The 21,496-nt window shown below is 36.8% G+C and overlaps 1 protein-coding gene across 1 annotated transcript; it reads left to right on the top strand.

Annotated features, from left to right (window-relative positions):
- Positions 1–147: 147 nt before the first annotated feature.
- LOC129236802 (transcription elongation factor SPT6) lies at positions 148–20,565 on the top strand. The gene is made up of 6 exons (XM_054871040.1): positions 148–284; positions 344–428; positions 3,488–3,684; positions 6,659–6,772; positions 15,283–15,440; positions 15,791–20,565. Exons 1-6 carry the CDS (start codon positions 246–248, stop codon positions 20,412–20,414), a joined length of 5,217 nt encoding a protein of 1,738 aa, XP_054727015.1. The 5' UTR covers positions 148–245; the 3' UTR covers positions 20,415–20,565.
- Positions 20,566–21,496: the final 931 nt, after the last annotated feature.

Below are 21,496 nucleotides of genomic sequence, written 5' to 3'. Positions count from 1 at the left end.
AGCGAAAAAATGGCAAATAGAACGGGCCTAATAATATTCTTAGCAATGAGTTATTAAATTGTTTCATGTGTCGAATCGATATCACCTTCTATTTCCTTCATTGTATCGATGTGCAAAAAACTCGATACTTTGAGTGAATAACTAAGTAGTGTTTGTGTAAATGTAGCTTATTGTGTGTGATTTTGATTCGTGTAATTAGTGGTGGTAGAATTTATTATTTACTTTCCTTTAATTAAGGTTGTAACATGGCGGATTTCTTGGATTCGGAAGCTGAAGAGTCCGAGGTAGTAGGTAGTAAGAATAAATATTTTCAGCTGTCTGAAGCATTGCGTTTGTATTTTAGGAGGAGGAGGAGTTGGATAGCAATGAAAGAAAAAAATTAAAGAAACTGAAAGCTCTTGCTGACAGCAGCGAAGAAGACGATGAAGGTATGATTATAATTACATTTGACCTCAACATCTTGGAGTGGCAAAGCAGACTCCAAAATAACTAGCTAGTAATATGAATTATTAAGAGTTAATATTGTTTTAATTACGGACAAGAAAATTCGGCTAATTGCCAACATCACAGGTGTATTTATTATAAATGAACTAGAAAGCTTCCACTTTTTTAACCAAGTATACAAAAAATGACTGAAATATATTAATATTGAGTAATCGAAATTTTTGTAATGTGCTCTACTTTGAGTTTTCTGTGGCTTGGTAACGCCAGCATGTAATGTTTTGTAATGGTATTTGTTCAGTAATTGTTAACATGCATGTCTAAGGCTTCTAATCGGTGTTTATTTGCAGTTTTCATCGTCCGGTCGTTGCTTCTTTACAAAAGTGTCGACCATACGTAGCATTGTAAAAATCATCTCTTTAATTGTTATGTGCCGGCGTGCCCCTTGTTTACCACTTCTCACGAAAGCCGCTCTAGCGGTTTCTGTTCTAGGTTGTTGTAGATCTAGCGGTTTCTGTTCTAGGTTGTTCTATGGTTGTTGTTCCAGCAGCGAACCGCACACGGGTCGCATATCGTACAGCAGAGTCGTCAATATCCTGTTCGCTTGTAGTAGCCACAAATTTCTATTACCTACAATTCATTTGATTGCCACTTTTGATCAGCAATTAAAATCATAATGCACCTTTCACAAGCAACAATACTGTCTGCATTGTGTTAAATTAAGAGATAGAACTTGCTTGGTGTAGCAGTCCACAAAGTTTTCAACTTCGGAAACCTGCTTGTAATTCACGCAAACATTTCGGTCGTAGACCATGGACGTTCCAACAGGATTCGGCACCGTCTCATAAAGCTCGTGTGAACCAAGAATTGTTAAAAAATCATGTTCCACACTTCATTTCGATCACACAATGGCTTTCAAATTCGCCAGACGCAAATCGATGGACTATTCCATCTGGTCCATTTTGGAGAGCAAGGTGAGGACTAAAAAATATGCCAGTATGGATGCGCTGAAAAAAGCGATTATACGAGAATGGGCCAAAATACCTCAAGATCACATTCGTGCAGTTTGCAACTCATTTTTTGATCGTTTGAAAGCTATAGTCAAGGCGAAAGGTAGTCATATTGAGCTGAAGTGAATATATAATATGTTAAAATTGTAATAATTTTAGAACAATTTTGTCTTTGAAATCTATAAAAAATAATTTCACACAAAAAAGTTATGGTGTTTTGAATAGGTAACACCTCATATCGTTCACCCTGTATATATAATAGCTTACAGTGATGCGTGGCCAGGCCAACATCGTAGCATTAAAGTAGCATTACATGGTTGAAAATTGCAATAGTAATAGTATTGAAACGGCTTTCGGCTTTCTACCGAATGACCGTGATTTGAAAGAAATTGAAATAAAAAGGGACTTACTTATGCAACCTTGAGCATTATTATGATTTGATAGAAAAGTGTACAAGGAAAAAGCCAATTTCGGTAAAACGAATGTCGGATTTTATTTTGACGAAGTCATTGGAAGAATCAATAACAAAAAGAGTAAAAAATACTGCGGGCGAATCTGCCTCTTGGCTGAAAATTCAATATCTGTGTTTCTTGAAAAAATGAACCTTATAAAATGATCTTTAGATGATTCTAAAATCCACGTTTTGGATCTTTCACCTAAAAGAGGAATATCAAAAATATACGAAAATATTAAATTTCTTCCATTATACACCACCCCTCCACGAGTAACGGAAGAAAAACGTAAAGATATTATTTGTTTACTGCCGTACATCGCTCCATGAACATTTTAAGAATCTTAAAAACTAGAAAAAATATATTAATAAAAATGGATTACTTTTTAAAAATAATTCATACATGCTCATAAATTATTTCATTAAAGTTATTGTTTCAAATAAAACTCATAGTTCTTTATTGCACTAAGTCCTTTATAGGACATTCAATTAACTTTGTAAATGATCTAAGTCAATTAGAGCTTTAAAAACAACATTTTCGTATGAAATTCATACGAAATTTCATGCTGATAATATATTTCCATTAATCAAGACTAAGAAAATTATAAATTATAATGTCGCCAAATTTAAAAAATTGTTTAACTCGTTCAAACGCAATTAATTAAATATCTCGAAACAAGAAATATATGACTTAGACCACTTTCATAATTATGGGCACATATGACAATAAATAGGCTTAATTATTATGTATCTTCAAATTAGTATTGTAAATGGGTGCTCCACTGGGTGTATTCCATAAATATTTTTTCTCTTAAATAAATTTAATAGATTTAAGTAAAAATATTGCTTTAATGCTTAAAGAAAACAGATCGCAATAAATAATTTGATTTAAAAAACAAAAGGATCAGGTCGATACATTCATTTCACTGGACATGATTTTCCGCTTTCTCAGAGGATTTCTGCGAACTCTTTCTCGAACGGATTTTATGGCTGCACTGGTTCTAACCACGCGAGGACGACCACTTCTTTTTCTGTCTGTCGCTTCAGTCATTTGATCGTGAGGTAAACAAAAACATACTCGAAATATTAAGTTTTTTCAGCAATTCGTAAATTTCAAAGTACACTTACTGATTAAATGGAAAGACGATTTTTTATTATTGGTATTAAGGCGTTATATAAATACAGTTAGAAGGCCGAAAAAGTGAAGCAGAATTTTTCTGAGAAAACTTTTATTGATCTAAAAATTTGTACACATATTATGTTATCTTTTAGTTGTATTCTAAGACCTAATATTAGTAAATATATTTATTTGAGAAAGAGCTATAGCTGATCTCCGAGAGGTCCTCTCAAAAAAGACGTTTTGCGGTGACCACTATATCTCTGAACTGAAAATTCTGAAATTAAAAACCAAACAGATTTCACTAAAGTAATGTTAAATCTAGTAATTAATCGAAGGAATAAGCAAAATAATTTTTTTTTTTTTACCAAAATACCTCTAATTCTGTATAGCTAAATAAGCGTCATTTAGATAAATCCTATATCCGCAGGTTCGTATATTAAAATCTGCTAATTATAATTTTTACAGATGATGAAGAGCGGTTGCGCGAAGAGCTTAAGGACTTGATCGATGATAATCCAATAGAGGAAGATGTGAGCGATGGAGAATATTCTGATACAGGATCGAAAAAAAGAAAAAAACACGATGATGAATTAGATGATCGGTTGGAAGATGATGACTATGACTTAATCGAAGAGAATTTGGGTGTGAAAGTCGAAAGAAAGGTAAATATGGTCACACATAATGTATGTACAGTTACGAAGCACTTCAATTAATTGAAGTTTAAAATATTCAACCCTTTCATTTTTTAAATATTCGTAATCTTTGATATTGAAGCCGTCCGATAGCGTATGGTTTACTTTTTTACAAATGCGTTCAACATGTTTTTCCAATAAAATTCGGGATCCGACATTTGCAAGATGGTCATAGCTGCAACGTACTATGGAAAATATTTAGCATTTGCAGATTAAAAATCTGTAACTTTTTTGTTTTCGAAGTTATGAACTCAAAATTTGAAACGGAAATGGTGTGAATATATATATATATATATAATTGGCGCGTGCACCCTTTTTGGGTGTTTGGCCGAGCTCCTCTTCCTATTTGTGGTGTGCGTCTCGATGTTGTTCCACAAATGGAGGGACCTACAGTTTCAAGCCGACTCCGAACGGCAGACATTTTTTATGAGGAGCTTTTTCATGGCAGAAATACACTCGAAGGTTTGCCATTGCTTGCCCAGGGGCGACAGCTATTAGAAAACACGTTTTCTTCATTTTGATGTTTCACCGAGATTCGAACCCTCGTTCTCTGTGAATTCCGAATGGTAGTCGCGCACCAACCCATTCGGCTACGGCGGCCGCCGTATTAAGTTTCAGAATAATCCATTAATGGCACAACCGGAATTATTATTAGGAATTCTATAATAGTGTTACGAATTTTCTTACGATAAAATTCATATCTCTTACAATAACTCTCTCAGTTCGATTACTGAATAAAACACAAAAATTAATGAGAACACACAATCTTCACTTCTAAATGTACACGTTCAGCTGACTGAAGCTGACAGACTGAATCACTCTATTACTTTTCGTTTATTCGCATGCACCTGGGCTTATGTACATGTAAATATCGCTAATCCTAATCTAGCAGCTTACATCTTCTGGCGAGTTCTGTTGTAGTAGCTGCTTACTACATGCTTTTATATTTTGGTCTCTCGTTCGCAATTGTTGCCAGTCGGTTCGCGAAACTTCGCGAGCGTAACATTGCCCTCCACCAAAGTCTGATCGTCCCGATTAGACACCAAATCTTTTGATCTAAATGGAGCCAATATTTCCAGATATATAACTTTAAGTTTTCCCTGTCCAATTTTGCATTGCTGTATAGGTACGATACACCACATCATTCAATATTTTCATCCCCTTGTATGGACCTCCCAGGTTGCTTGTAGTTTTGGAGCAATCCCTTTTTTTTTTTGCGGTTTATAAAGAAGTACCAAACTTCCTTCGCTGAATCCTTCGGAGTTCACAGCACGGTCAAATCTGTCCTTCACATTGTTACTCTTTAGCTGGATAGGCTGCCTCACATGATGGTGTAATTCTTCCATGCCATCCTGCAGTGTTTCCCAAAGATTACCTTCGTCCATTTCAGGAGCAGCACCTCTTGAACAATAAATCATGCCGAAGCCTTAAATCGCTTCAAAAAAGGTGATAACAGGCGACTGGCCAGTAGTTCTATATACACTTTAGCTCGATATGACCACCTTTTGCCTTGACGGTAAAAAAATTAGTTGCTTACTGCACGAATGTGATCTTGAGGTATTTTGGCCCATTTTCGTATAATCGCTTTTTTCAGCGCATCCATACTGGCATATTTTTTAGTCCTCATCTTGCTCTCCAAAATGGACCAGATGGAATAGTCCATCGATTTGCGTCTGGCGAATTCGAAAGCATTCTTGGTTCACACGAGCTTTATGAGACGGTGGCGAGTCCTGTTGTAACGTCCATGGTCTACGACCAAAATGTTTGCGTGTCCACGGCTCTAAAGCAGCTTCTAAAACATTTTCCCGATAATATAGTAAGTCGCATTCACTTTGATACCAGGCTCGATAAAAACGATTGGAGAGGGTCCATGAGGGGTCACAGCGGCCCAAGCCATTACTTGCGATGGGAAATTGCTTCGAGTGGCCATACGTAGGCTCGAATTCTAGTATGAGCGTTCGGTCAAGTAAAGACGATCGTTTTGAGTGTTTATGAACTGCTCAATTGGGAAAAATAGAAAACACAATGTTAGGAAATTCGCCACGTTCGTGCAAGCGCAACAACTCCTTTGCTCTTTCGCACCGAACTTTTTTTTTGCTGGGGTGAAAGGTCGTGTGCTTTTTGGAACTTGTAAGCCTTGACCTTGAGCTCATTTTTCGATATGCGTCGAATGCTGACTTGCGATATTTTCAGATATTTGGCCATTTTTCTTCCACTTCGACGTGGATTTCGTTCAAATCGAGCCTTCACTTTCCGAACCATTTCTGGCGTTGTTGCGGTTTTTTTTGGTCACCTTCATAGCGTTTTGCAATGCTACCAGTATCATTGTAACGTTGTATAGTGCGATACACAAACATTTTATTCACTTACGAACAATGGCTGGTTGTGTTTTTCCAGCCAAATATAACGCAATCACACTATTACGTTTGAATGCAACAAAACTGAGACATAAATGCTTTTGATGGCTTATAAACAAGATATTGAACTGTCATTAAAACAATTTCGACGTTGATGTCATGAGCTGTTTTACAGATACAAACAGTGTGAAGTTGGTAACACTTCATATCGTTCACCCTGTATATAAATATATATAATATATAGGTATAAACATATATTATATAATATATATAAATATATATGTATAAATTAATATGTATATATAAATATGTATATAATTGGCGCTTACATCCATTTTTTGGTGTTTGGCCGAGCTCGGAAGAGAATCTTTTTTTATGACAGAAATTCACTTGGAGGCTTGTCATTGCCTGCCGAGGGGCGACCGCTATTCGAAAAAACTTTTTCTTTAATTTGGAGTTTCTTGCAGATTCGAACCTACGTTCCTCCGAATTCCGAATGGTAGTCATGCACCTACTCATTCGGCTCCTGCCGCCGCCCAATACATTTAGTGATATTATTATTTTAAATCGTTTTATTTGTATTTTAGAAACGTTTCAAACGGCTTCGACGAATTCAAGAAAGTGATGGTGAGGAAGATCATGTTGATGAGGGCTTAGCCAGAGAAGCTATTGCGGAACAACTTTTCGATGAAGATGACGAGGTAAGTACATCTTATATATAAAATAAAGTCAACTTTTTGTGTGTGTTCGCTAACCGGCCGTGTCTTTGCACCGAATTAAACCAAACTTACACACATTATTAAGAAGGTATTGAAGATGGTTTCCGTATAGTTTGGATACCTATTGGTGGATAGGGTTCGAGATATAGGTCAAAACGTGGACCCGGGTAACCTTTGGATGTGTATGTACAATATGGGTATCAAATGGAAGCTGTTGCTGAATGCTTTAGTTCAGAGTATTTTTCATGCAGCTCCGTGACTAGGGTCTCGAGATAGAGACCAAAACGTGGACCCTAGAATGTGTTTGTACAATATGGATATCAAATTGAAGCTGTTGCTGAATGCTTTAGTTCAGAGTATTTTTCATGCCGCTCCGTGACTGGGGTCTCGAGATATAGGTCAAAACGTGGATCCGGGTAACCTTTGGTTGTGTATGTACAATATGGGTATCAAATGAAAGCTGTTGATAAGTGTTTTAATACGGCGTAATTTTCATACCTATTGATGACTAGGGTCTCGAAATATATGCCAAAACGTGGACCCGCCGTGTCTTTGCACCGAATTAAACCAAACTTACACATATTGTTAAGTAGGTATTGAAGATGATTTCCGTATAGTTTGAATACCTATTGGTAGATAGGGTCTCGAGATATAGGTCAAAACGTGGATCCGGGTAACCTTTGGTTGTGTATGTACAATATGGGTATCAAATGAAAGCTGTTGATAAGTGTTTTAATACGGCGTAATTTTCATACCTATTGATGACTAGGGTCTCTAAATATATGCCAAAACGTGGACCCGCCGTGTCTTTGCACCGAATTAAACCAAACTTACACACATTGTTAAATAAGTATTGAAAATGGGTTTCGTAAAGTTTGGTTGTAATTCGGAACACTGGCAACGCGTACAGCGTTCTTTTGAACCAGCCATAATGTCGTTTACTTTTTTAATGCTTGGGGCGGAACTGAACTGTTAAATTGACAGTGTGAGTTACAATGTGTCAATATTTCTTTCTGATTTGGATGCCATACGGAGAAGACGTAAGTGCAAAGTGTAAAAATTGTTTGTGAATTTTTTTGGAGTGGATTTTGGAACAGTGAATAATTTCTTACGAAATTTGAGAATTTAATCTGAAATCCGAATGTTCAAATAAAATTATGTGTTCGTGGAAAAAAAAAAATTTTTTTCGTTTTTTTTTTTGAAAAATATAGATGGATAATGGTTAAAAAAGCTCCAATGCTTAATAAAACTTATAAATTGAAACGAAAAATTCATGGATGATCAGGAAAAAAGACAATTGTTTCTTAGTTATTCATTTGCGTTGATTTGAAGTTTAAAAACAATCTTCTTTTTTCCGGATTTTCAATTTATATTTTATATTTACTCAAAAACAAATAGAAAAACAAAAAATATTGTTTATTCCAAGGCGCTTGAATAAAGAATAAAGAAATAAATAATATGAAAACCACATCTTTTCTGTTCTAAACCATATCTATTCTATTTTAGTGTGCCCAGCGAAGCGGGCCGGGTTTGCTAGTGAAGTATAAAATAATCATTATCATTAGGACTACAGTCTTGTGCAGACTATTACCTCCACAAAGTTATTCCTGCCTGTTGTTGTGGGTTCGCGAAAATTAATACCTTGTCAGCCTTGGTCGCATACCCCTTTAGGAGAGCCAGATCCCACTTTGTCAGGCACCCAGTCTCTGGTTGAGGTAAACAGTTTCACAGTATTCAAGTTGCACTTTAAATCGCCCATAATATCAACTCATGCAATGTATACATTATAAGATATTGGGTATCGGAATAAACTTCCGCCCTCGTAAAAGAAGTGTAATATACTGGTGATTTGAGGGTGTATATGTGAGGTATTGATCGTAGTAGCTGACATTCGTTTGAAGCGTAAAGATCCTTTTTTATTTAACATCAAATATTTCTACGTTCGTCCCGAAAAAAACAACATCGAAAAAATTCGAAGATACTCAACTACAACAGTTATTGGATGAAGACGCATGGCATGATAATATGTCTAAAGAGTTGGATGTTGATAGAACAATCGCCGGTAAACGTTTGCACGCGATGGGAATGATCCAGAAAGCAGGTAACTGGGTGTCACATCAATTGAACGAGAGGGATATCGAGAGACTTTTGGTGACTTGTGAGATGCTTCTTGAACGACAGAAAAGAAAAGGTTTTCTGCATTGCATCGTGACTGGCGATGAAAAATGGATCTATTAAGATAACCCTAAGCGTCGAAAATGTTGGAGCCTGCCAGGCGAACCAGGTCAATCAATAGCGAAAAAAAATATCCATGCTTCAAAGGTTATGTTGTATAGCTGTTGGGATCAGAAGGGTGGCATCTATTATGAACTCCTTACACCATCTGAAACCATCACTGGCGATCGTTACCGATTGCAGCTAATGCGTTTGAATCGAGCTCTCAAAGAAAAGCGGCCGGAATGGGACTGTAGACATGACAAACTGATTTTGCTGCATGACAATGCCAGGCCACACGTTGCTAAATCGGTCCAGAAATGTTTAGAGGGACTGAATTGGGAAATATTGCCCCACTCGCCGTATTCCCCAGACAGTGGACCTTCGGAATACCATCTGTTCCGATCAATGCAGTCAGCCCATATTGGAGAGCGGTTCATTTCTTACGAGAGTATTGCAAACTTGCTCAATAAATAGATCAAGTGAAAAGAACTCAAATTTTTCGTCAGAGAAATCCGTGTGCTGCTGTAAATTTGTAGCTTCCAGGGGAACATGCTTCACATAATAAAATGTATTATTTAATTGTTTAATAGGGCTATGAATAAGTTCGTGCGGTTTTTTTTCGAAATTTGAAACTTTATTGACGTAAAATGGTTACAAATTTAATATTCAAAGTATTGTCCATCGCTTACTACTACTTTTTCCCATCTTTCTGGCAATTCACGGATTCCCTTTGTGAAAAATTCGGTCGGTTTTGCCGCAATCCACGAATCGATCCATTTTTTGACTTCATCGTAATTACGGAAGTGCTGGTCAGCCAGGCCATGTTGCATCGATCGGAAGAGATAGTAATCGGATGGCGCAAGGTCTGGACTATACGGCGGGTGGGGTAGGACATCCCATTTGAGCGTTTCTAAGTATGTTTTGACCACTTGTGCAACATGTGGCCGAGCATTGTCATGTTGCAAAATAACTTTGTCGTGTTTTTCGGCGTATTGCGGCCGTTTTTCTCGCAGTGCTCGGCTCAAACGCATCAATTGTCGTCGGTAGACATCCCCCGTAATCGTTTCATTCGGTTTCAGTAGCTCATAATACACAACACCCAGCTGGTCCCACCAGATACACAGCATAACCTTCAGGCCATGAATATTCTGCGCCGACGTCGATGTTGAAGCATGGCCAGGGTATCCATACGTTAAATAATTCGTAACTTTGGCTAAGAAAGGAGGGAAACTTAATATGGCTCACTAAGCCATCTAGTAGCAAATTTTCGAAACTTCTTATTTCACATAATCATATTTATAGCAAGGCACATGCTAAGAGAGTTTTTCAATGAGGTTTCGCTAGGTGCACCAATAATCGTGATCTTGCACCCTCAGACTTTATAAAACTGTCGACGGAGTAAAGTAGATCTCAATGGAGTTATGCAAAGTGATCTTGAATTTTCAGTACACTGAGAAGTTTTATACTGATGGAATTTTTTGACTCTGTCCGAAAAGAGGAAAAAGAACCTCATCAATCGAACTAATAGGGTTTTTTAATAAGAGGTGTTATTTTGATATTCAAAGAAAAATGCCTATTTTTAATATAAATAATCGGATGTTTATTTCATTATAAGAGGAAGGTATACCGTTAATAGTGGAAAATAACATCAGGCAAATTATCACCACGACCACGCTTACAAGACAATATCCTTTTCATGAAATTTTCCATAACCGAATTGCAAAATTTCTTCCCTATGTCCTCGATAGCCTCACAAATTCGATCTTTAAGGTCTTGAATCGACCCTGTGCTGTTGAAGTATTCCGGCCATAAAAAATCGTTAATCATCTCTCGATAGCGCAATCCATTCACCTGTAACACCTGTTATTGGAAAACCCTTACAAGGGGCTGACAAAGTTTAGTATAACTCATATTATTTAATTATTATTAAATTTGGTCTTGTTTTTTAATGGTTTTAAAAAGGGTAAAATTTACATAGCCTCAAAATATTACAAAATTGTATATCGGTGTCTGGAGAATTCAAGTACAAACTTGAATTTTTCCACGTTGTAACTGTTCCATTGTTCGACCAGTTCCTTTTAAATAAACACATTTATCTTACTTATTTAAAAACTAAGAAATCATCATTTAAATAATTCATTTACAAAATTTCCTTAGTAAAGAAATTATATGTGCACGACTTCACGACATTAAATTATTAAAATAATCCGTACTTTTTGCTGGCAAGTCCTGTAGCGAACTCAAAAACGCTTTGAATAGAGTTGCACTGTGAATTGAAATGCTGAACCATAAATCATATAAACATCATCGGCATACGCCAACAATTGTACGCTCTAATTAAGAAGTGTTCCTGAGCGATTAAGTTCTGCGACTCGCAAGATTTTTTCCAGCACCAGGGTAAAGAAGTCACACGACAGAGAGTTGCCCTGTCTTATTATTCAAGAGGGAACGAGAAAGCTGTCTACTGAGCAAACTTTTTTTATTGAACCATAGGTTAACATGCATCTGAGCCTGGAACGGAAAAGCACGAGAAGTCTGTATATTTATAGAAAACAAATCCTAATACATAGAAACATATGTAAATACAAAATAAAACTATATACACACATTTGTCACACAAAAATCAAGACGCCGCTATCAAATTGGCCAATAATAACCGTTATCTCGAATTTACAAATTGAAAACGTTACCTGAATTCTGAAAACTTTACGAAAATAGTTCTTAACAGTTATTAGATGAGGAATATGTTTCCGTTGCTGAAAAGAGTAATTTTCCAGCGTTTATTTTCTTTGCCTGATAACAGTTTCTGTCAAACATTTGTATTTAACGTTGCTTGAAAACTAAAATACACGAGAAATATTTCCGTTGCCAATCTACGAAATTTTTTACAAAATGAGGTAAAGTTCCAAACGCGAAACTAATATGGATATGTAAAATGACGTTGGTCAATACAAGCCGTCAGAATAGGAAAGGACCTCTCCGAGCCGTTTGATACCAAACGAGGTTTCAGATAGGGTGATTCGCTGTCGGGTGACTTCTTTTACCCGGTGTTGGAAAGGATCATGCGAGCCGCAGAACTTAATCGCTCAAGTACAATTTTTTAGAAAAGTGTACAATTGTGGGCGTATGCCCATGATATTGATATCAGCGGCCTTAACAACCGCGCTGTTAATTCTGCTTTCTCAAAACAAAGAGAGTGGGTCGGGTGGTGAACGAGGCTATCAAACAAACAGTCGGCGCACTCGCGTATCGGCACCCACGTCACTGTGGACAGTTATGATTTCGAGGTTGTAAAAGACTTTGTTTATGTAGGAACCAGCATTAACACCTATCACAATGTCAGCTTTGAAATCCAACGTAGAATCTGTCTTGCCAACAATTGCTACTTTGGACTAAGTAGACAAATGAGTAGGTAAGTTGACGAACAAAACTAACACTCTACACTCATCATGCCCGTCCTAACGTATAGTGCAGAAACGTGGACGATGACAACACCCGATGAAGCAACGCTTGAAGTGTTGAAGAGAAATATTCTGCGGAAGATTTTTGGACCTTTGCTCGTTGGCAACGACGAATATCGCAGCCGATAGAACGATGAGCTATATGAGCTTTACGACGACATAGACATAGCGCAGCGAATAAAGATCCAACGGCTACGCTGGCTGGGTCATGTCGTCCGAACGGATACAAATACCCTGGCTCTGAAAGTATTCGATGCGGTACCAGCTGGTGGTAGCAGAGGAAGAGAAAGGCCTCCTCTGCGTTGGAAAGATCAGGTGGAGAAGGACATGACTTCACTTGATGTATTCAACTGGCGCCGGTTAGCACGAGGAAAAACGACTGGAGCGCTTTGTTAAATTCGGCCAAAATCCCGAAAGCGGTTATCGCGCCAATTAAGAAGAAGAATGTATTCCACTTGTAAAGTTTAAGTTAAGTTTTTATTCTAATACGGCAATGCCATAAAATATCTATAACTACTAGTTGTCTTTTTTCCACTTCTGAATTTGAATTGTATAACATATTTTACAACAGGATGCCTCTACATATTAAAGGCCTGCACACTCTTCGAAAAGGAACATTTAGTTTGGTGAGCAGAGCTAATATGCTTGCCAATGACTACTTTTGTAGTGTGGAGAACGTTGGATGGTCGCTGCAAAACTGTTGTTGCTCACGCTCGTGCAGCTTGCTAAATGTAATTGTTCATATTTACAGTTTTCCGGTATTTCTTAGCGTTCACGATTTAATAAACACAAAGCCTATTTTTTTGCTTTGTGAAAACTATTTCATTTGGAGTTTCCAAAATGTACATTTCCGAGTGGTAGCCACTCACCAACCGATTCGGTTACCGCGACCGTTTACTAGAAACGTTGAAAAATAATTTATTTAAAAATATCCCAACAGATCTTACTAACTCATGTCGTGGCCGAGATTGTGTGTGCGTGTTTTAAAATAAAAAAATATAAGTATATTTAGATTCTTTCAAGTTTCACTATATTTATTCAAAACACGACTCAATTAACAATTATGTGTGAAAATGACATCAATTAAATGTCCACCATGTGCACGTCTACTGGCAAAATCATGTTGTTGAGAACGGCGAGATATCAATGTTAGAAGTTGTTCAGCAACACTTTGCGCTATAAAAAATAAAGCTTCAATAAGAAGTTTTGCAAATATCTGATCGGTACTTAAATTCACAAACGGGTTCTCTGCAGCAGAAAGACATCTTGAAATTATATGTAGATTCTCAGTAATATTAAGACACGATCGACCTAACTAAGGAAAATCGTTCTTAATTTACAAAATAATTCGTTTTTATTATAATGTGTGAAAATGTGTTCCCGACCAAATAATTTGCATAAAAAGTTTAATTATATATTATATTTTCTTGGAAGCAGCATTTATTCTAATACGTAAGTCGATTTGTCAAGAATAAGTGAAAAATTGGTCTTTAATGATTGAATCATTGTTTTTGCTCACAAACAATACATATGGCATGGTAGAAGCGATAAATGTTAAGGATTGGTTTTGACTGCCTGCAAAATTTGTCGACTGCATATACAGTCTGTGTCAGAAGAAAAGAACTGTTTTTTTTTTCTTGTAACTTCAAGATATATTTCATTCTGCTTTTTGCTGCATAATAGTTCCACTCAAGGGCTACGACGCTAGTGCTAACTCAGGTTAGTGTCGTTCGAAACATCCCCGTAAACGCAACCAAATAAAAATGAGTGAAAAGTACGCGGTTTGAGGCGGTATTTTTATGCACGCATTAGAAAGGGCCGACATTATCTTACGCCGCGGCTGCAAAAGTAATTAAAACATCAAAAAAGTTTGTTGTGATGTGGAATCAGCGGTATAAAGTATACAAAAATGTTGATGACTTTTCCGAGCGCGGCTTGAAGTGAGTGACGACAAAAAAGCAGGATAAAGTGATCGCCCAACTTTTTAAGCGGGACCCCTCTTTGATACTACGCCAAGCACGATCAGTTCTTGCTAAAAAGGCAATAGATATGAGTATCAACGCCATCGAACGTCGACTAAAGGAGGCGAACATATCCTACCGTCCCACATCATCAGAACCACTGCTCTTAGAAAAACACATTGAGAAAAACCAAAACAAGAAAATGGCGTCACAGTATTGGACTGACCTTCACAGTCCCCAGACGCCAACCCCATTGAAAATGTGTGGGGAATTATGAAAACGCATCTTGCCGGAAGGCCAGTCCATGATTCAAACCAACTCGTGCGTCAAGTTCGCAAAATCTAGTCCTGTTTGTCGACGAGCACAAAATCTGGTTCGAAGCATGAAGAAGATGTCAGGCTATACTCGACAACGATGAAGACTACAAGGCTTATTGAGTAATTGCGACTCGTAGTTTTGTATATACTTTCATGTAAATTTTAAATATATATCTTTTATACTTCATGAATAATCGCGGTTCCTTTTTTCTGACACAGACTGTTCAGCAAACGGCAATGTGTATAAAGAGAATATTACTGGTTGTGCTAAGCGTAGGAATTAACCGCATGAAGAGGTATTTCCTAAGACGGAACTTTTATTTAGGTCGGGTATGAAAAATGGAATACGATATGGAATATATATATATACATTTTATCATATGAAATACCCAACACTTTCGCAGGGCGTATAGAAATATTTTGAGAATACTGTATAATGGGGTGATATTTTTTTTGGAAAAAAATTTATTAATGAATGAAATTCTAGTCTGTGTACTCTACAAAAATATTAAAATATTTTGGTTATGTAATTTCAGAATGCCGAAAGGCGATCTGAACGTAGCAATAAAGAGCAAGATACTTACGAAGAGGAAGAAGAAGAATCGGATTCAGACGCTGATGACTTTATTGTCGATGATGAAGGACGGCCAATAGCGGAGAAGAAAAAAAAACGAAGGCCAATATTTACCGACGCGTAAGTAAACATGAATTTTTGTGACAAAAAAAAAAAGAATATTTTCTCATACTGTTTCTGTGCATTTAAATAAATATCATATTTAAAAGAATTAGTAGAAATGGCTTTCGGCTTTATATTTACTTTTAATAATTAATTTAATTTGGAATAAAAAAATATTTTAAAATTGGATATTTTTGGGGTGATGTTGAAATATCTTCTAACAATATTCTACAAACATAGCGTTGTCATGAGCTATTTCTTACAGGTATCCTAAACAACGCCTGCAAGTTTTTTTTTTATCTTATATTTGTTGTATCAAAAATAATCTCCCCTTTAAAAACTGATTTGTTCTGTTTTTCTTTCTTTAGGTCATTGCAAGAAGGCCAAGATATATTTGGGGTAGATTTTGATTACGATGATTTTGCCAAATATGAGGAAGATGAATATGAAGACGAATCCGAAGGTGACGAATACGACGAAGATATTGGTGAAGAAGCTCGCGGAAAAAGTAAAAAGAAAGCACCTAAGAAAAAAGTTTCTAAGAAAACTATTTTTGATCTATATGAACCAAGTGAACTAAAACGAGGACATTTCACGGACTTGGATAATGAGATTCGAAAAACTGACATACCGGAGCGCATGCAGTTAAGACAAGTTCCAGTAACGCCCGTTGCTGAAGGGTCATCTGAATTAGACGATGAATCTGAATGGATCTACAAGCAAGCCTTTTGCAAGCAAACAGTATCTCAACAAGAATCTTTGGAAGCAAGTCGTGATAAGCATAAAAAACCAATAAGTGCTGTAGGAAAAATTAAACAAGCTTTGGAATTTATTAGAAATCAGCAGTTAGAGGTACCTTTCATAGCTTTTTATAGGAAGGAATACGTAAAACCCGAATTAAATTGCGAAGATTTATGGAAGATATATTATTATGATGAAAGGTGGTCTCAGCTTTTTAACAGAAAAAACAAATTAAAAGTGTTATTTGAAAATATGCGTGACTTTCAGAAATCGTATATAACCAAAAACGGAGATAATTCAGCACCGGACGGTATTCGAATTATTCAAGATGAGGATTTAGAGAGGGTAAAGGAAGTGCAGACAATGGAGGAATTAAAAGATGTGCACATGCACTTTTTACTTCATTACTCACATGAAATACCTAAAATGCAAGACGAAAATAGAAGGAGAGAAAAAGAGCAGAAACGGCTGACAAGAGAAGAAGAACTTCGTCAGAATCTGCAAGATGGTGAGATTATAAGTGAGAATATAGATGATGACGTGGATGAAGGTGAAGAACAGCTAAAACAGGCAAAGGATTCAGGACCTTATGCAATGTGCCGTAAAGCAGGTATATGTGGATTCGCTAAACGATTTGGATTGACGCCTGAACAATTTGCGGAAAATTTGAGAGACAGTTATCAGCGCCATGAAGTGGAGCAGGAGACTGCCAGTCCGACGGACGTGGCAAAGCAATATTTGTGTCCTAAGTTCGTGACAGTCGAAGAAGTATTACATGCTACAAAATTCGTTGTTGCTCGTCAACTATCTAGGGAACCTCTTCTTAAAAAATGTGTGCGGGAAGTCTTCTTTGAGCGTGCTAAAATAGATGTTCGCCCTACCAAAAAAGGTTTAAAGGAGATTGATGAAAATCATTCGTGTTACACTATGAAATATTTGGGGAAAAAGCCAGTTAAGGACTTGGCTGGTGATCAGTTTTTAAGACTTTCGGTGGCTGAAGAAGATAAGTTGGTTGATATAACAATATCTGATCATATTGATGGAAATACTTCCAATTCATACATTGATGAAGCTAAACAACTTTACCAACGAGATGAATTTTCAAAAGTGGTTCAAGAGTGGAACTCATTACGTGCTGAATGTGTCGAACTTGCATTGAAAATGATGGTTATTCCAGATTTGCGCAAAGAATTAAAAACCGTTCTACTTAATGAAGCAAAGCAGTTTGTGTTGAAATCATGCTGCTTGAAGTTATCAAACTGGTTAAAAGTAGCGCCATACCGCCCGGACATTGCTGATGAGTATATGTATGATGATTGGAGTTATGCTAAAGGAATTAGAGCGATGGGTATAGCATATGTTCCTGATTATTCCCAGGCTGCTTTTTGTGCTGTAACAACCGTTGAAGGTGATGTTAGCGACTATCTTCGATTACCACATATTCTTAAACGTAAAAATTCTTACCGTTCCGATGAAAAAAATTTTAAATTATCTGACTTGAAAATTTTAAAAGAATTTATTCAAAATAAAAAACCACATGTTATAGCCATAGGAGGGGAGTCGAGAGAAGCGCAAATGTTGAAAAATGACATCCAGGATATAGTAAAAGAAATATCGGAGGAAGAACAATTTCCAATGATTTCCGTGGAGATAGTTGATAATGAACTCGCTAAAATCTATGCGAATTCAAAAAAAGGAGCGTCCGATTTTAAAGAATATCCAGATTTATTGAAGCAAGCAGTATCATTAGCAAGAAAAATGCAGGATCCGCTTGTTGAATATTCGCAATTGTGCAGCGCTGATGAAGAAATACTGTGTCTGCGATACCACACACTGCAGGAGCAACTAGCAAAGGAAGATATGCTAGAACACTTGTATATAGAATTTATAAATCGTACAAATGAGGTGGGCTTGGACATAAATTTAACTGTGCAAAACTCTTACACTCAAAATTTAGTGCAATTTATTTGTGGCCTAGGGCCACGTAAAGGACAAGCATTAATTAAATTACTCAAACAGTCGAATCAAAGGCTTGAAAACCGTACTCAGTTGGTAACTTTGTGCCATTTAGGTCCAAAGGTTTTTATAAATTGTTCTGGTTTTATTAAAATAGACACAAGTTCTCTTGGTGATAGTACTGAAGCCTACGTTGAAGTTTTAGATGGCTCTCGAATACATCCAGAAACGTATGAATGGGCCAGAAAAATGGCTATTGACGCCATGGAGTATGATGATGAAGAAGCTAATCCCGCTGGTGCTCTAGAAGAAATCCTGGAATCCCCTGAGAGACTTAAAGATCTGGATTTAGATGCGTTTGCTGTAGAATTAGAACGTCAAGGTTTTGGTAATAAAAGTATAACTCTGTATGATATACGTACAGAACTAAACGCTTTATATAAAGATCTAAGAACGCCTTATCGCTCCCCTAACTCTGAGGAACTGTTTGATATGTTAACAAAAGAGACGCCCGAATCATTTTATGTTGGAAAGATGGTTTTGGCTACAGTTGGTGGAATATCTCATAAAAAGCCTCAAGGAGATCAATTAGATCAAGCTAATCCAGTAAGACATGATGAAACTGGACATTGGCAGTGTCCCTTTTGTTTAAAAGATGACTTTCCAGAATTATCCGAAGTATGGAACCATTTTGATGCTGGTGCCTGTCCTGGACAAGCAACTGGAGTCAAGCTTCGCTTAGATAATGGTCTCTCTGGTTTCATTCACATTAAAAACCTGTCTGATAGACACGTGTTGAATCCAGAGGACCGTGTTCAAATTGGGCAAGCGATACATGTGCGTATTATTAAAATTGACGTCGAAAGGTTTTCGGTCGATTGCTCTTCTAAAAGCTCTGACTTAATGGATAAAAATCATGAATGGAGGCCGCGTAAAGATCCATTCTATGATTATGAAACGGAGGATAAGGATAATCGAAAAGAAAATGAACAAAAACAAGTGAGGTCAAAACAGCAATATGTAAAGCGGGTAATTATTCACCCTTCATTCCACAACAAATCATACGCCGAAGTTGTTAAAATTATGGAAAATATGGATCAAGGAGAGGTGGTTGTACGACCATCAAGCAAGGGATCCGATCATCTTACTGTGACATGGAAGGTTACAACTGGAATTTATCAACACATTGACGTCCGAGAAGAAGGAAAAGAAAATGCTTTTAGTTTGGGTCAAAGTTTGTGGATTGGAAATGAAGAATTTGAGGATTTGGATGAAATTATTGCGAGGCATGTTAACCCAATGGCATCATGTGCTAGAGAAATTCTTACCTATAAATATTACAGAGACACAGGTGGTGGCGTGAAAGATAAAATGGAAGAAATACTTAAAGAAGAAAAGGCTAAAGATCCTAAAAAAATACATTATTTCATATCAGCTTCGAAATCTTATCCGGGAAAATTTTTATTATCATATTTGCCTAAAACCAAATGTAGGCATGAATACGTAACAGTTATCCCGGAAGGCTTCCGTTTTAGAGGTCAAATATTTGATTCATTGAATTCACTTCTAAAATGGTTTAAAGATCATTACTCAGATCCGATTATAGCAAACACTCCCACTTCTACACCAAATGCTTCAGCCAGCATTAGAACATCCGGATATGATACCCCTAGGGGTAACGTGGATTCTAGAACAACCGAGCAACATATATCACAGGCGTCAATAATTCATACGCCCCATTATCCTAACACTCCTGGATATCAGGGTGGGTATGTAAATACTCCGTATACTCCAAGCGGACAAACGCCGTTTATGACACCTTACAATACACCATACTCGTCACAAACTCCTCGATATTCTCATAATACACCTAGTCCTAACTCGTCATCTTCAAATATAAACTATCATCGTTCAGCAAATGTTAAGCAGACTAAAGATAATTTATACCAAGGAATTTCGCCAAGATTGGAGTTGGAGCAAAGCAAAAAACATATTTACCCCTCACAAAAAGAAAGTGTCGAATGGCAAATGGCGTCAGAGTCATGGGCAAGACGTAAACCAGTGCATCCTGCGCCGCATATGTCACGGACAGTTGGAAATGATTTTTCAAGAGGCATAAATTATTCGGTTCCAACAACTAGTGAGATGTCATCTGCATTTAATCAACTTTCAGGTGAACACTTCCGGTTAAGAGACCATAAAAGTCCGCGGTCTATTCGTAGTACACCCCGTACAAATACTTCTCCTCATTCGATGAACTTAGGCGATTCCACGCCCCTGTACGATGAGAATTAACACAACTTACACCATTATGATTAAAATGGTCACTCCTTTTTTGTTATGACGACACACTCAAATGCCTAAAAATTGTATCAAATTTTTAATTTTCGTTTGAACGTTTTCAATTAAAAAACTATTAAAGGGAAATATTATATAAACCATTTAACATCAATAGTATTTCGTTGAAAAGTTGGATGGGTAAGTAGCTAATATCCATTAGGGGATGAGGCATCTCAAGTTACTTGTTGCGTTGTATGTTCCTTCTGCAAGAAGTTATAAGATGATAACGCTGATATTGAGCCAGATAGTTAATCCAAGTAGGCAAACGACTTAATTTTAAGAAAAAAAAAAAAATTCGAATGCTGAACTGCTGTGCATTAGCCTTGCGATACCAGTTACGAAATGTGTATTATTAAGTCGAGGGCAACCTCAAGAATTGTGAAGGAGACCAAATTGTCTCCTGGTGAACTGTTCCATCACCGTGAGGAGCAGTTACAGCTAATGAATTGAAAATAAGTTTGTTTTTAGAATATTCAGAAAATCTTTTATTTCATTTTCGGCTTGTACTTTTAGTTTATCTGGTGTAAATTCAATCACACCTTGCTGAATATATTATGCATATGCACGTATCCCATAAAGTATTCGTACACCTTACAAATATTTTTAAATTGATTGGTTGATTGATATTTTATTTTATTACATTCTCAAGTTACAAAAGCAAATGAAAATAACAAGATTTCTCACTTGACTGTTTACATAACGGTAAGTAATTGCGGCAACGTGTAAATATAGCAATAAATAAATAAAATATGTTTTCAACCAGGTTAGGTTAGATTAGTCAGGTTGCTTGTTTAAGACATTTAAGACAACACACTCGGTGACACTAAGGCCCAGTGACACCTGCATTTGATTTCCTTCCCTAAATAATTTCGCTAAACCACTTATATCTTTTTAAGAAGGTAACTAGTCCCTCCAGTGAGACATTTTGCAAATTTCCTAGGTCCTCAAAGAAATAATCGCCAAGATATTTGGCACGGCTTCTTTGAAGGGTAGGACATTCACAGAGGAGGTGTTGTACTGACTCAATTTCTTCTTCA

This window comes from Anastrepha obliqua, chromosome 2 (genome assembly GCF_027943255.1).
Source record: "Anastrepha obliqua isolate idAnaObli1 chromosome 2, idAnaObli1_1.0, whole genome shotgun sequence".
NCBI lineage: Eukaryota > Metazoa > Arthropoda > Insecta > Diptera > Tephritidae > Anastrepha > Anastrepha obliqua.
This window is presented reverse-complemented; position numbering and strand designations above follow the sequence as displayed.